Genomic DNA, 17,298 nt, shown 5'->3' with positions numbered 1-17,298 from the left:
CCAATTTAGAGTTACTTCTCAAATCTTTGGCTGAACCAACGCCACCGCGAACTTTGAGCTTTATTGAACCCTGTCTTACTGAACCCACCTTCATCTCCAGTATTGCAATGTCTGCAAGTACCTTATTCAGGACTTCCCTATTAGCTGCTAAATTCTTATAACATCAATCTGTTTTGCTTATTGCAGCGGTCTCTTTCTAGCCTAGACATCAGATAGTCCAAAGATGGTCTCTTGACTCACAGCAAATAGTTTGATTGTTTTTCAAAGAATAAACAAACACGGGCTTATCTGAGGGGTTAAAAGTACAATTTGTGGTTTTCTACCTGGGGCTGTGCTTCAGGTCAGGCAAATTCCAAGACTTGATACCACAAACCTCTTACTGTACAGTGATCACAGATGCTAAATGATATCAGGGATGATCTCTTTCATTTTCAAAAACCTGCTGGGAATATCTGCAGCTTTCAAGAGGTACAGAAATTTTTACCTTTTAGGTCCTAGCCTTGTTAATTTAACCCTTCAGTGCCCACACTTCAAAACCAAGCATTCTAACAGCTTTGTCATTAGTACTTCCCCCTTCTCTGTACCTGTTTCTTTTTTTTTTTTTTGGCGGTACGTGGGCCTCTCACTGTTATGGCCTCTCCCGTTGCGGAGCACAGGCTCCGGACGCGCAGGCTCATGGGCCCAGCTGCTCCGCGGCATGTGGGATCTTCCTGGACCGGGGCTCGAACCCACGTCCCCTGCATCGGCAGGTGGACTCTCAACCACTGTGCCACCAGGGAAGCCCTGTACCTCTATTTCTTATCTTTGAAAGTGTAAGTTAGCTACCCCATCTTAATCTGCAGTAACATCACAAGTAATAAATTATTATAAAATTTTAAAAGCAGTTTAAAATTTCATTTTGACTTATGACTTTAAGTTTCCAATTTAAGTGCTGAAAGTAGATGAGGTGATACTTTTCCCCAAGACATTGCTTCCATTCAGATGATGAACAGTTAATGCTAAAAAAAGGTCACCTTTGAACATTTGATAAACACATTTTAATTGATTTTAAATTATTATTAGCTGATATAAGGTGCCTCAGATGCAACCATTTTGATATAACGGGAAATGTGCCCTTGTCATATCACAGGTGGCTTTCACAATCTGAGTAACATGTTGAATAAGCAAATGGTGACAAACTGAACTCTGAATACAGATAGCAAAAATTCTAAAGCCGTAAGATTCTATATTTTAAAGGCTGCCTGATGAATTGATATAACAGAAAGCATATGTGTGTATGTTCCCAAATAGCAGGAATCTTATAAAAAAACGAATGTTTTATAGAGATCACCTTTTTGAGTTAGGAGAAGAAAACTCTATGGGATTATGACAAATCCAAGGACTACAAAGAAATTTCTCAAAACCTGTACCTGGGACAACCTGACTCCTGGGTTTAGGTGGTCTTGAGAAAGCCTGTCAGGAGCTCGGAAAGGAATGAAAAGTGATCTGAACCTGACTGCTCAGGAGATTCACTCAGGTCTAAGAGGAGGAAATCATGAATTTAGGAGAGAATGGAGTCAACTTAAAAATCGATTTTTAAATTTGGAATCAAAGCAGAAATAGTAAGGAAGAAAAAATAATCATACTTACTGTTGGCTGAAGAAATGTTCCCTACTGAATCAGGATGACTGGGGCTGGGGCCCTACCTTTTGAATAAGCTCTCTATGTGCTTCTGACACAAACTAGAAATCGTGGTTCCCTGATTTAAATGATACAGAGCAATAAGTTAAAGGCAAATGACCTTGGCGGACTGCTCTGAAAAGTTTTCACAGTACTTTGAAAAGAGAAGAGTAGGGAGACTCTCTTGTCATATTCAAAACAAACTGGGCCATAGCTATAAGTACCATCTATCACCTATCATATTAAAGTCGTTGATTTGAATTTGATTGGTCTTGTGGTTTTGTGTGAGTTGAATGCGTAAATTTGCTTTGGTTTTATGGTTGCACAAGAGCTATAATCACGGGTTTACCCTGTAAGCTTCAGTAAACACTACAGCTCTGAGATTTTTTTTCTTTTATTCCTTTAAAAAGAGCCCATTTACTTTTCTTAGGTGTAAAAATCCTGCTTCAAGGGAAAACCATAAAAGAGAGGTGAGATGGGGAAGGAAGATCTTTGAAATTTAATTTGGTTCCTCCCACCAACTTTGTTTTCACCTCTCTGCACAGGCATTTATACCCAAGGATCCTTTTCAACCACTTACTATTGGGAGATAAATCATCATTAAATATAAATTCTTTTCAAAATCATATACAAGATACCTTAAAAATAAAAATATATTAAAAATAAAACCCTACATGTCCAACAGAAAACAGATTCAGCCACATCCAGTGTTGAGGGAAAGAATACATATAAAGAATCTATATCTTCAACTTCTTCTCCTGAAGTTTCCTAACACTCACTCACAAAGCATCTTTCGTCTTACCTCTCGGTGCCTATCCCGGTCTCGAGACTTCTCCCTCACCCAATCAATTGTATTGAAATCATCATAGGTCCCCACACCAGGGATTGGCTCCTCCAAGAAGTCCATCATCCTATTTGAAGAACCTATTCCTCCACCATTGTATGACTTGTCCTCTGGATTGAACAGAAAACAGACATTAGTACTTCAGACACTCTGGACATTTTTAATACCTCTTTTCTGAGCACCAAGAGGTGAGCCCTTAAACTATCAGATGACTACTGTTAGGGTGTGCTGATAAAGCAGAATAATCACCTGGTCGGAACATCCATCACATTCAGAAGTTTCTGTGGCTTAGGCACAAAACGATGAGCATCTCGAGGCAGTGTGAATGGAAAGGGACGTATGAGAGCCACAGTACAAAGGGAGAATTGACAGGGGTTGAAGTTCAGTGGGAAAGGATTTGTGAAACAAAAAACAGGAGCTTGGAGCAGCTTAGGTATTTCAGTTTCTGTTCTAGGATGAAGACAAAAGGGTCAAAGGTCTTTGCAGACAAATCAAGTCAGAAACCATTTTACATTTATAAGGCAGTAATTCCATCCTCAGAGGTGGCTTTTGCCTGAGTGGGGACTCCAAATAAAGCATGTAGGTCTTTTCTAGAGTTAAGCTGCCTGGAATGTACATATTTCCCTTCCATAGACATAAGACTTTGATTCCTGATGCCATGGGTTTGTGGAAACTTTTACTGAGTATACCAAAACAGTCTAAGATTTCCAAGTAGAGATTTTAAAAAAAGTGCATGGCTCAGAGATGACATGTTCCTCCCTGATCCTTCAACTGGAAGAAACATATCCTTTTGGCCAACAATCACAGTCCTTCACCTGCTTCGTTTTTAGCACTTCTACTACAATTACTTAAGCAAATGCTTTATCTTCTTTTCTAGACTATAAGCTCTTTGAGGGTAGCCCTATTATCTGATTTACCATTGCCTTCTCCAGTGTCTAGCACATGGCTACGACCCAATAAATATCAGCTGAACCCAAGTTTGTTTGATGAACAGTTGGGATGAGGGAGGAGTGTCCAAACTCAGAAGTTGCACTTATACAAGGTTCCTTAGTATTGCTTAACAAACTTCTTCAAAATATTTCCACAATCCTCTGGTGGAACAAGATTTCACTATTAAACACAAAATGTAAAACCGTATTCAGGAATGCATGCAAATGCACAATGAGGAAAAATGCAGAGTAACGCCATCAATGAACTCAACCAGCCACAGCTCACATTTGCAGCATCAACCTTGGCAGGGACAAAGTTCTATCGAGACTGTTTGGTGATGAATCCCTCTGTGAAGAAGGCCAAAGTGGGCCTGAGCTGACCCCCTCTTCCCCCATCCACACCCCCACCTTCACTCTAAACTCCTAATAGACAACTTGAGCACCCTCAAAGGATAAGTTTGAATTAACACCCAAGTTGCACCTGGTTTACAAAGTCTAAGTCTCCTGAATACCTAGTTCAGCATACCTTTCACAAGCAACACACACACATGAAAGGAAAAGCTCTGCAGAATCCAAATCATAATAAGGGTGGGGGTGGGGTGAGGGTGGAGTGGAGGAGATGAACAAGTTAATCTTAAAACCCCTAACCAAAGTTCTTTCCATATCTTCAAGCATACCTGGCCATAAAATGGTTGGAGGCTTAATCACCAGCCCAGCATTTCCTATCATGTCAGTGGCATACTGATAAAGATTAATGCTGGTGCTTTGTTTGAGAGCTTGGAGGGAAACAGCCAACCGGGAAATGAGGGCAGAAAGAGACTAAAGTATGTGGGGCAGGGGGGAACCAAGCTGTTTCAATTCTCAAGACAAATGCTGACATGAACACAGGACACCAACCAACCAGAAACTGACTTTTTAAAGCAGGTTAATGCTTCAATTGAATTTGGTCTGGTTTAAGTGTGCTCCTTTCAGGAGAAATTTTCAAAGGATTTCGTGAAACTGATTTTTAAAAGCACCCAATAGTTACCTAACGTTACACTGTATATCAAATGAGGCCCCCAGCTGGAAGAATATTAAGACAAAATGAAGATCTGCAACAAGCTTCCTAACAGGAAAGAAAAAATCCTATTACATCACTAGGTAACATGAGCACTGCATCATCCTTCTTTGTAGATAGTCTCCTATTATAAATGCAAATTGTCAGGCAGCTCTAAAAGAGCAGGCAGTGATTAGAATTCGACAACAGACTGCTTGTGATTCTCCAGATCCCCTTCTCCCTGGGGTCACGCTTCGGTCCTTGGCCAGGCTCAAGTCTGCTTACCTTCAATCACAGCTTTCTTTTTTTCTGCCTCAAGGAAGAAATAACCTTGGCAGCCCACATTTGCTCATTTAGGTTGAGGAGCTTTTACAGAAGGAGCCCCTGTCTGAACTGCTTTAGAAGGGCACTTGCTGCATTCTCTGCCTTTCACAGGAACAAACGCCACCTAAAGAACCACCAGTGTTCCCTGGCGGTCAGAATGTGATGTCACCGTTGGAATCACGTGACCAGACCCTTGGACCAGCCTTGGAGAAAGGAAGATTTTTAACCGAGCACAGAAGCCTTAAAGATGTAGTCTCATCTAAACAAATGTCATCAAACTTGGGGCAGTCAGGTCAGTTCAGAAAACTGGGATCCAGAAGTTTTAGTTTTCAGACCTCATTTAGCAGGAAATCTATGAAGGCAAAGTAGAAATATCAGAAAGCATTTAGAGTTACAGGGACCCTAAGTTTAAAAAAAAAAAAACGAGGCAGGGGAGACAGGCAAATATAGAAAGGCTTTTTAAAAAAGGGCACTGGATACCAATAACACAGATAAAATCTCACAAATGTAACAAGCTAAATAAGTGAAATGAGTGACAGATGCTGGACACAAGAGAGCACATAATATGATTCTATTCATGTAAGTTCAAAGTCAGCCAAACCTAAATTATATCATTTTAGGACACAAATGTAAGTGACTACATTCCAAAGAGAAGCAAGAAAATGACAGAAGTAAAGACAATAAAGCCAGAAGTAAAACCAGAGGAGAGAGGGGGTCGCCATCTGGATGGAGCACATGGTGAGGGTGGGGCTTCTGGAAGGCTGGCAATTTTTCTTAATCCGGGCAGGGGTTACCTGAGTATTCACATTATAATTATTCTTTAAACTGTACACACATGTTTTATGTCTTTCTCTGCACACATCATAGAGAAAATTATGAAAAACTGAACCACATATGAACTTACTATACAAAGTCAGTTCTTTAATACCACTTAGTAACTTTGAAAACTCAGAAAGCAGTCGAGAAAATGAGGCGTGTTAGTGATAGTGCTCTACCTAGAAAGCAACATCAAGTCTGATCTCATTAATCCAACCTGAGTAAAAGTAGCTATTTCAGCCATGAAAATTAATTCCCTACTACAGTTGTATTGTTTCAAAGGCTTTCCCTTCTCTTGTCTTATTCCAAAGGCTATTTTTAAGCAGGTTTTAATAAACTGTGCAGTAGGGCTAGTCCAGTAAAGAAGAATGAAATTGCCATCTCTCACTATACCTACCGCTGCTGTATGATATATAGGAAAGTTGTTAAGAGAGTAAATCCTAAGAGTTCTCAACACACGGAGAAAACTTTTTCCTTTTTTCTTTTCTTTCTTTTCCTTTTATTGTATCTATATGAGAAGATGGATGTTAGCTGAACCTACTGTGGTAATCATTTCACAATATATGTAAATCAAAGCATCCTGCTGTATGCCTTAAACTTATACAGTGATGTATGTCAATTATTTCTCAATAGAACTGGAAAAAAGAAAAGAAAAAAACTGCCATCTCCGCACTCCTTACGTGAATCCACAGGACAGCCGCTGTTGAACATTAATCTAGTCAGTGTGCTCCAGTAATCAGACCTGAATGTAGGGCTTTCAAATGTTGTGATTACTCTCATCAGTTCTTAAGGCGCAATGCATCCTGAAATGTCAGTACAACAAAACCTTAGGAAATGTGAGGCGCTTCATGGAACCTGTATGCTTTTGGTCCGTCCATCACTATGATGATATCTCAGTCTCTTGATGAACTAACCTAGCACTAATGAGAAGTAAAATGAAGTGGCAATGGAAAGTATTGTGGCAAAGAACTAAAAAGCGTAAAAAGCAAAGCCTATGGCCCAAGTGTGACTGTCTTATACAATTACACTTTTAGAAAAGTATGTATATCTTACTTAGAGAGGATGACAGGGCCAACCTCACAAGCCTCCTTCAAAGTTATTCTTTACTCAATAGGATTCTGCCTATAGTATCTGAAGCCCACTACAGAATTAACTTACTTTAATAAGATTTACATTATCTTTTTAGATTATTTTATACTTTAAGATACTATCTTTTTGGTACTTAAAAAGTATGTAGTTCTTCAATGTACAGTGATTGGATTGCATAACCAGTACCATGTCAATAACTTTTGATGAAAGTTCATGTGTTTTTCAAATACTCCATCAGTGCTTCTAGGGGAGGAACTTTTTTATTCCATGTAAATTTACCTCTTTTGAAAACTAGAGGGCTGATAGCCATGGCACAGTCCTCATACTAAAATGAGATTTCATTACAATTCAGATTAAGAAATGAGGCACTGGATTTGTAGCAACGTGGGTGGACCTAGAGATTATCAGACTAAGTGAAGTAACTCAGAGAAAGACAAATAGCATATGATATCACTTATATGTGGAATCTAAAAAATGATACAAATGAATTTATTTACAAAATTAAAACAGACTCACAGACACAGAAAACAAACTTATGGTTGCTAAAGGGGAAGGAGAGGGGAATAAATTAGGAGTTTGGGATTAGCAGATACACATTACTATATATAAAATAGATAAACAACATGGACTTACTGTGTAGCACAGGGAACTATACTCAATATTTTGTAAAAACCTATAAGGGAAAAGAATCTGAAAAGGAATACACACACACACACACACTAAAATTACAATGAGAATTGTTGTATTCAATTTTTTGGCTGTAATTTATGCAATTGCTTTTTGTGATTTTTTAGAAAAGGAGGCACCTGTGTTACTTCATTATTGTAAAATTTTCTTAACCAAAATTTGGTGAATTTTAGTAGTCAGTCTACCTCACTTTTTGCTTATGATTCTAAATTGTTTTAAGTTGTGTTTACAGTATGTTCTTGTCCTTTAACTTGGTGAATGTAGTAAAATTCTCTCCCATCCCCCCCAAAATATATATGAATCACTTTGCTGTACACTAGAAACTAACACAACATTGTAAATCAACTATACTTCAATTTAAAAAAAAAAAGAAATGAGGCACTGGTATTCAGAATTTGACGTATTTCTTTTACTCTTTTCTACCCCTCTATTCCCTTCTCTGCCAAATTTGTAATCTCTAGCACATGTTTCTTTATACAGACTGCCAGGTCAACATATTATTATGGAAATAAGAGAAAGAAATGCTTACTAATTTTTAATGCATCCTATGATAAAACCACAATGATAAAGTTAATATTTGGGGACAAACAGAGTTATCTTTGTGGAACACAGATCTGATCAGATCATTTTCTGTTTCTAACACGTTAGTGGCTCGTACAACAATGTTTTTAAAACTTTCAACATAGGAAGACCACTTAATGAGCATTTGGCACAAGTGTGGACTAGGAATTGTAAGATATTCATTATAATTTTTAGAATAGGAAAAAATTATTTTATTTTTTTAAATAAGTAAATTTTTTAAAAAGAGAGCAGTGTTGTTTAAAAAAAAGATCTTGAAATATTTTTCCAACCACTTTGGAAAAAAATATTTTTAAATGTATAATAAGGATGATGACAATGACACTACTAATTTTTTAAGGTTTTACCAATGAGAGGGATGAAACTGTTTGCACTCTTTCACAGAGGTATCTATATCTGACTTGATGACAAACAGCTTAAGCTGTGGGTCTTATTCCACATCCAATTGGTTTCTTTTCTTAGCATTTTTATTACTTAGCAGAAAGAAATATTAATGTCATAAAACTAAGTTGTCAAGAATGGCAGTAGAGATTATTCCATTCAGGACCAACTACTGAGGTACAAAGAGAGTAGTAAAACACAAAAGGCGGGCTTCCCTGGTGGCGCAGTGGTTGAGAGTCCGTCTGCCGATGCAGGGGACACGGGTTTGTGCCCCAGTCCATAAAGATCCCACATGCCACGGAGCGGCTGGGCCCGTGAGCCACGGCCGCTGAGCCTGTGCTCCGCAACGGGAGAGGCCACAACAGTGAGAGGCCCGCGTACCAAAAAAAAAAAAAAAGGAATTAAAAGATTTAAGCTTCTGGTGTGTAAATACTCTACCAAGGGAAGAAGAGTAAAATTAAACAACGACCCTAAATATCAGATTGGGGTGCTTATTAGGCAACTCTAGATTCTTGCCTCTATACAAAAAAAAAAAGAGTAAAACTTAGGTTTTTGAAGGCATAGTGTGCCCTTCAAAGTAAGTTCTATTTAAAATGATTTAATGCTCTAGCAGGAAAATGATTCAGGTTAAAGTACATCTAGCTCTTAAATGATAAAAGTCGCCCAAAAGCTAACCTGGATTGCTTGAGTCTGGGAAAAACCGTACAAAAAACAAGTCAGAAAAATAAGTCAACCTTGAAACAGCTTTCCCAGTAAGTTACACTTATGTCTAAAAACTTAATTAATGGGTGTTTAAAAGCACACTGCTTGAATGAGGAGGCATATAAATGAATGGATTTAGCTCATTTTCCTTTATGGAAACCACTTTCTAATTTTTTTCTAAAAATCACATGATGCTTAAAACTGGAAAACCCCTTAAAATACAAGAAAAGAAACTCCAATTTGAGAATAATGTTTATTTCAATCCCTAACCAATATGCCATTAGACATTTCCCTGGGGAGCTGAACAGTAACTGATTAAGTGAATTAGTTAAACACTAACAAAGACACAAGGGGAAAGAGGATAGAAGGAAACCTCGTGCACCCTGAAGTACTGCTTTAGCGATAACCACAGCTGCATGAGGGCTCACTTATTGGCAGCAGCCTAAAGAAAGAAAGAAGCACTCAAAGAAATGGAGCAGGGCTATTGGTACGTATCACAGGACTTGAAAATAGTTCCATTTTTAGAATGTATTTCAGTTTTTACAGGGATATATTGTATTTTTGCAAGGCTAAAAGCACGTGTACAAAAAAGTCAACACCCGACCTAGCACACATCAGCAGATATTCATCCTGCAATCTTTTAAACTGTACCTTCATTCAACAGCAAGTACTAAGGGTCTATTATGAGCCACTTCTCACTTCCATACCTGCACCCTTTTCCCTTCTTGTAGTGGTTCATCCATTCCAGATCTCCCAATAAGCCATGAACCCTTTCACATTCCATTCATCTCTACATTTGAGAATACATTACAGTTGAATCCCCAATAATTAGTCAACATTTTTAGGACCTTTCTATATATCAGCTTGTGCCTCCATTTTGCTTCCCCGCTTACCGAAACCCAGTGGCTGAAAAGCAAATGCTTTTTTTCTTTTCTCCCGGCCACACGGCCCTGCGGCTTACAGTATTGAACCCAGGCCCACAGCAATGAAAGAACAGAGTCCTGACCACTGGACCACCAGGGGATTGCCCTGAAAAGCAAATGTCTTCCTACGTAAGCCCTGGAGAATGTCACAGGACCATGTTATGTTTTAATATACTATCTTAGTTTGGCCCCAGGACACTTATTCAGGGTGACTATTCCACTGATACACATCTGTACAGCCATACTGGTTGTTAAACAGTGAAATACCTGTGGCTGTAGATAAATAACTACTCTTTCCCAAGGACTCTCCTCCCCCACAACCATCCCCCCGAGGCTCCTGAACTTTCCCATGATGCAGCAGCTGGAACACTAGGAGGCTCCAGAACACTACCCGCAGCTATATCTGACATCCAATCTGACGGGTTAGTGCCTGTGTTGTTTTGACTGTCACTCTGCACCCATTTCATTTAAGGAATGACTGCTTGGTTCCTGCTCACAGCACGTTAAAATGTGAAGCTAAGAGGCAGGAAGGACAACAAAGAGGAAACTCTCTATCCCAGCTCTGCTGAGCTAGACAATCAGAGAGGTGGTGAGAGAGGTGGGGAACGGGACTGCAAAAACAATAATGAATCTAAGATATGTACTATTAAAATGAAGTGTGAGGGCCATGAGAAGTATATAGGAAGGTGGGGCATGGGAGAAAGGGATAAGGAAAAGGCTTTCGAGATATGCGTGAATCTAGATTCTTATACCACCTTCAGACTCCTTGGTTCCCATTGGATACAGCTCTGCCCCCACTGGGTTGTAGACATTTGCTTGACAGTGTACCTTTTGTGCCTTCTATTCCCAGCATCTGCTCTAATGCGGAAGTTCCCCCACCCAAATCACTTTCATTACCAGTGGAGCCAGGGTGCTAATTGCCAGAGTTACCAGTGTTAGGAAAAATAGCTTGAGGAGTGTGGCTTGATATCTGCAGACCCCCACTGTACAAAATCAATGTAGAAATAGAAGTAGAGGGGATAGGTTTGACAATGTTGCTGAGAGGGTTGTCCACATAAAGAAAATAGCCCTCTGCTCCATTACTTGTTCTTCATTCCTTCCTTCTCAAATTTATACATAAAAGGGACTGACAAGAAGACTGGTAAATGTAATGGGTAGGGAAACCCTGCTCTAAAATGTACATTCCATACCAGAGTATTGAGAAAGCCTTTGGCTAGCACGATCCTGTGTGACTACTTGTGTTTATTATTTTAGAAGCAGCATTTCTCCAGTTCTTCTATATTGAGTCTGCATTGGTTTCTCTCTATTAATCTCCAAAAGGAAGTTGGGGAAAAAAGATTAGCAACTATTCTTTAGCAGGAGAAAAAACTTCAAGAGAGGAAATACCAAGTAGGATATTCTTCCTGGATTCATGGGAATAGTGTGATGTCGTGGACAAAAAAAAAAAACAAAACAGTTAAACACACACACACACACACACACATATAATCTAGGAATTGCTCTTAAGGAAACACTTGTACCTGTGCATACCAATGTTTGTATGCTATTCACTGCAGCACTGGAAACAATGAAAGAGTCCAGTAATGGGGGAATAGCATAAGGATAGCAGTAGACTGATGTATACTGAAATAGAAAAATCTCCCAAACTTACTATGTGATAAAAGCAAGTTACAAAATAATAAGTAGATTAAAAAAAAATTAAAGTGTGTGTCTCTGTGTTAACTGGATAGAAAAAGAATTGAAAGGGTCATAACTGAGTTATTTTGAAGGGTTATCTCTGGAGTGGGAAGTAGTGAGGGAACTTTCACATTTTATATACATGTGTATTGTTTGAATCTTTAACAGTGAGGTGTATTTATGTGTTATATAAGTGTTTCTAAAAATAAAAATAATGATAATGCAGCTAGAAGAGTAGAGACAAGACATTGCAAAGGGAAGACTTCCATTCTGAGAGGCAGACCACTGGGGTATTTAGAAACAAAGCAGGTGACAGTTTCTGTAGAACACTAGGCGGAAAGCACCAAGAGGAAGATGACTTAACTAAATTTTTACATGAAAGTCAATGGGAGGACTTCCCTGGTGGCGCAGTGGAGTTAAGAATCCTCCTGCCAATGCAAGGGATACAGGTTCCATCCCTGGTCTGGGAAGATCCCACATGCCGTGGAGCAACTAAGCCCGTGCGCCACAACTACTGAGCCTGTGCTCTAGAGCCTGTGAGCCACAACTGCTGAGCCCACGTGCCGCAACTGCTTAAGCCCACACACCTAGAGCCTGTGCTCTGCAACAAGAGAAGCCACCGCAATGAGAAGCCCGCACACTGCAACGAAGAGTAGCCCCCACTTGCCGTAACTAGAGAAAGCCCACGCACAGCAACAAAGACCCAACGAAGGAAGGGAAGGAAGGGAAGGAAGGGAAGGAAGGAGGGTAAGGAAGGAAGGGAGGGAGGGAGGGAGGGAGGGGGTGGGGAGGGAGGGAGGGAGGGGGTAGGGAGGGAGGGAGGGAAGGAGGGAGGAAGGAAGGAAGGAAGGAAGGAAGGAAGGAAGGAAGGAAGGAAGGAAGGAAGGAAGGAAGTCTTTGTGATCTGACCCACTGTCCAGCAGTGAGAAGATACAGATTCCAACCCTAGCTCCATAACTCACTAATTGTGTCACCCTGGGCAACTGTCTTGATCTCTGTGGGTTTCAGGTTCCCCATCTGTAAAAATGAGGGCATATCAGCATGTATGATTTTTTACGGTCCTTTCCAACTCTCGTACTCTATAATTTTAGCAATGATTATTTGTGGGTTATTCGTACATTGTGTTGAATGACTTCTGAGAAGACATTAGCTTTGAGGAATTCCAAATGGTATTTTGATTGCAGAGTTATCACAGAATACCCTTCTGGCAAGATCAATAAATGGTACTACCAATCCTTAGGAAAGTAAGATTCAGCTGAGAGATGAAGTAGAGCACAACCTGGGACCCAACACTTCCGCTCTGTGCCTAACTAGAACTATACCAACATGGCCACGGTACCTCTGGAGTACCTGCTAGCCACAGACCCCGGAAACACCCAGCACACACTCCTGAAACATCACAGCAACCCTCTCGTCTACCACATGATGCCATAAATTGGAACAAGGTGAGGTTCATAATAATCCACTCAGGATTTATTAGAGGCCAAACGCCCTCTAATTTTTTTCTCCCTTTGAGAGGGGACCAAAGTGGTCTCACTAATTAGAAGATAAACGGGGAGCTTCCAGATTCAGCTCTGGCAAGTAAAAAGCTCAGAAATTGTCTTGCTGTATACCTGAAACTAATACAACATTACAAATTAACTATACTTCAATTAAAAAAACAAAAAAGTTGTTGCTCCCATTCGTACAGCAAGAAAAAGCTAGACAAACTGAAAAATCAATAACTTTTCTTGGACCCACCGGAGAACTGCTGCAAGGGAAACTCTGACCCCCAAATCTGAAGAGACAGGCTTATCCAAAAAGACACAGAGAGATCTGCTTACCTGTAGTAGAAACTGCTAGAAGCATAACTGGTAGGGCTACTTAAAGGCAACTTTGATGAATTGCTGAAGGCTGTGTGTGGACTTGTGTGAGAGTAAGGATCTCCTGAGCCTATACTTCGGTGGCTTTTATCTCCAGGAACCCTACCAAGTTCTCAAAATGAAGAGCTAAGAAACATGTCCTCCTAGCTCAGAGGAGGAGAAGTGAAGAGCTATCATTGTGAAATAGGCCAGACCTGTCTCTGTAACAAAGGCCTATGCTCCAGGGGAAAATACTTTGCCTGAGCCTTATCCCAGTTGGGGGAAGGGCATTCTTCCCTCTCCAGCCCTAACCCGTCTCACTTAAGGGAAAAAAGCAAAGTCAGTAGGGGTCTGGGCTTCCTGGAAATGGGCTGGGAATGCTAAGGTCAGAGACAGGAGTAGGGGGCAGGGAGAACAAAAAGCTATAACACCAGATTACACTTTGTGAAGGTTAAAGACACAGGTCCAACAGACACTGCAATTTAATCAGAAGATTATAAAATAACCTGCTCCCCCATACCATACAACTACACCAATGGGGCTCCCATATCTTAATAACAGTGGATTACAGCTGCAAGACACAGAATCTCTTTCAAGGAATTGTACTTAAGGAAACTCAAAATCAAGAGAGGAGACAAAAACAAGGACACTACAGGAATTTAACCCCTGGCACTAATAATTACACCAAACATTAAACAAAGCCCAACTCCTAGCCAGTTTAACATAAATCTTAACACAAGGGAATTAAACTAGAAACCAGTAACAGAAAAATAGCTGGAAAATGACTAAATACCTGGAAATTAAGCAACATACTTCCAAATAACCCATGGGTCAAAGAAGTCTGAAGACAAATTTTAAAACATTTTGAAGTAAATGAAAATGAAAATACAACATAAAATTTGTGGGATACAGCAAAAAGCAGTACTTAGAAATTTATAATATTAAATGTGTATACTAGAAAAGAAGAGCTAAAATCAAAAGATCTGAACATCACCAAAGAAGACATACAGATGGCAAATAGCAAATGAAAAGATGCTCAACATCATTTGTCATTAGGGTAATGCAAATTAACAACAAGTTCCCACTACACACCTACTAGAATGGCTAAAACCTAAAACACTGACAATACCAATTGCTCACAAGGATGTGGAGAAACAGGAACTCTCATTCATTGCTGGTGGGAATACAAAATGGTACAGCCACTTTAGGAGACAGTTAGGCGATTTCTTATAAAACCAAACATAGTCTTACCATATAATCCAGAAAATTGCATCTATATATTTACCCAACTGACTTGAAAACCTACACCCACAGGAAAAACTACACACAGATGTTTGTAGCAGCTTTAGTCATAATTGCCAAAAGTTGGAAGAAACCAAGATGTCCTATAGTAGGTAGGTGAATAAATAGACAAACTGTGGTATAGCCAGACAATGGAAAATTATTTAGGGATGAAAAGGAACGAGCTATCAATCCACACAGAGACATGGAAGAACCTTAAATGCACACTGCTAAGTGAAGGAAGCCAATCTGAAAAGTCTATGTACTGTATGATTCCATTTATAAAGACATTCTGGAAAAGACAAATTTATAAAGATGAAAACGGATCAGTGGTTGCCAGGGGCTCAGAAGAAAGGATGCTGAATAGGTAAGACACAGGAGATTTTTTAGGGCAGTGAAACTATTCTGCATGATACTGTAATAGTGGATACATGTCACTATACATTTGCCAAAATCTATAGCGCTTTACAGCACAAAGAGTGAACCTTAACGTATGCAATTAAAAAGAAAATCTCAGAATGGAATGCAGAATGTGGCAAAAGAATCCAATTATACTACAAATTTGTGAAACAGCCTCACTAAAGGGGTAAAGGAAAAAGATGCTGATCCAAGTAACTGGAAATGAGTGGAGTCTGTAAGACTAAAGGTAAAAGAATTTTGTATAAGCACTTTACTGTAGTTGATAAAGTAGTTTCCCACGGAGGGTATGGGTTAACAATTTGAAACCATGCACGTACACTGGAAATGAACAGTTAAATATTGGATGGTGGATGGTGGGAGCCACGTTTCTCACTACCTGGAGGGGAAGGTTACAGATAAGCAAGGGGAGGAGGCAAGAATGATCCATGTGGTAACGGATTACAGTTAGAGACACCAGTATGATCTCATGTTTAGCTTAATATAGATGCAGATAGTTACATACAGATAATCTATTTACAGGTATGTGTAAATACGTGGGTCAGAATACACATATATTTATATTTCCTTACTGAGAGGACCTAGAAGCAACAACACTCCAACAGCAAAAAGCACACCTCGTGCCCAGATCTTGCTTTCTAATACCAATCTCCGCTGAAAGGAACTAGGGCTCCTTGGAGAAATGGCTCACTCTAGGACTGAGGCAGGAAATATATAACATGGGCCTGGAGCATATTGTAGTACCAGAAAGTAAGTAAGTGCTTAAGAAACCTGCACAGTGACAGGGGTATATCAAAGGGAGACAGAGCCAACTGAAAGAGCTCCAAATGCAAAGTCAGAAAAATTTGAATAAAATAAAGTAATAATGGATTATAGCCCAAAGTATTAAACAGATGAGTCCCTACTGATATAAATAAGTGAATGAATAAATAACTGAGAATAGAGAAATCTCCGATGAAGAACAATTCCAAATAGTGTTTGTAGATACTTCACCCTCAAGGAGGTAGAGAATAACTTCCTTATTCTTAAGTGTCAGCTACGCAGTGACTTCCTTAACCAAAGAACACATTATGGAAAGGATGAAAAAAGAGTAACTTCACAGTGGAGAAAACTGACAAACACTACCTCAGCCACGTGATCAAGGTGAACATCAGAAGTGATGAGTCATATTGATGGTATATACCTTTGATATGATGTGGTAAGAATGACACTTTACCTCTAGTCTTCCCCCAAGCCCCAGTCCGATTATGAGAAAAACATCAAACAAATCCCAACTTAGCAACATTCTACAAATACCTGGCCAGTAATCCTCAAAACTGCCAAAGGTCACCAAATACGAAGAAAGTCTAAGAAACCAACACAGCCAAGAGGAGCCCGAGGAGACACAACTAAATGTAATGCGGTGTCCTGGATGGGACATTAGGTAAAAACTCAGTAGACCTGAATAGAACATATACTTAAGACAAAAATATAAATATATAAATGGGGGAGAGATTAGAGGGCATACATTCTGAAATCTGACCGGGTATTTTCCCATTAAGGAACCTAAAGGAAGCCTTTAAAGCCTATGGACCATCACCATAGGCCTCATCTTATGGGGTCAGCATATTAAAACAGGTGAGGTTTATGGCCCCACGGAGCTTTTGATAAGGGCTACTTTTTCTTTTCTTCAAGCTCAAAAAGCAGCGATAACAATTGCCATTCTCCTAGGCTAAGCGTTTAGGGAAGTTTGAATATTATGAGGGTGACGGTTCCCAAATTCCCTTTCCTTCTCCTCCTGGCACCATCCACACAAATGAGTCAGTTTGGGAGAGCCTAACTGAGATGATGAAGGGAGGATTCTCCATGAGCTGAAGCCTAAGATGTTTTCTGTTTCTCTCTGAAGGAATACTATGATCTTTCTTTACAGCGGGGCAGAACAAACAGAACCGTTTCACAGCTTCCATGGTGGATTTCATGCACCGTCATGTTTTTCATTTTAAAAGATTTTTCCCTTCCCTGGGACATCGGGAGGTTATGCTGAGGCTGGCAGGGGTGGTCTGGGCATGTTCTCACACGTGAGGGGGAAATGGCCTCCACCTGGGCTTTGAAGTCATCTGTGACTCTTCTGGTT

General features: G+C 39.8%; 1 protein-coding gene across 5 annotated transcripts in view; it reads right to left on the bottom strand.

Moving 5' to 3' along the window:
• CLCN5 (chloride voltage-gated channel 5) overlaps positions 1 to 17,298 on the bottom strand; it is a 167,623-nt gene that overhangs the window by 24,633 nt on the left and 125,692 nt on the right. For 4 of the 5 annotated variants that reach the window (XM_032619639.1, XM_032619637.1, XM_032619636.1 and 1 more), the window contains one exon: positions 2,462 to 2,613. In XM_032619639.1, coding sequence (XP_032475530.1) covers positions 2,462 to 2,613 — 152 coding nt within the window. Of the gene's footprint in view, positions 1 to 2,461; positions 2,614 to 4,753; positions 4,906 to 17,298 lie in introns of those variants that run through there. The other variant, XM_032619640.1, reaches the window with a different exon arrangement.

This window comes from Phocoena sinus, chromosome X (assembly GCF_008692025.1).
Source record: "Phocoena sinus isolate mPhoSin1 chromosome X, mPhoSin1.pri, whole genome shotgun sequence".
In the NCBI taxonomy this organism is placed as follows: Eukaryota; Metazoa; Chordata; class Mammalia; order Artiodactyla; family Phocoenidae; genus Phocoena; species Phocoena sinus.
Note: the sequence above shows the minus strand (reverse complement) of the source record. Positions and strands in the feature narration are given on the sequence as shown.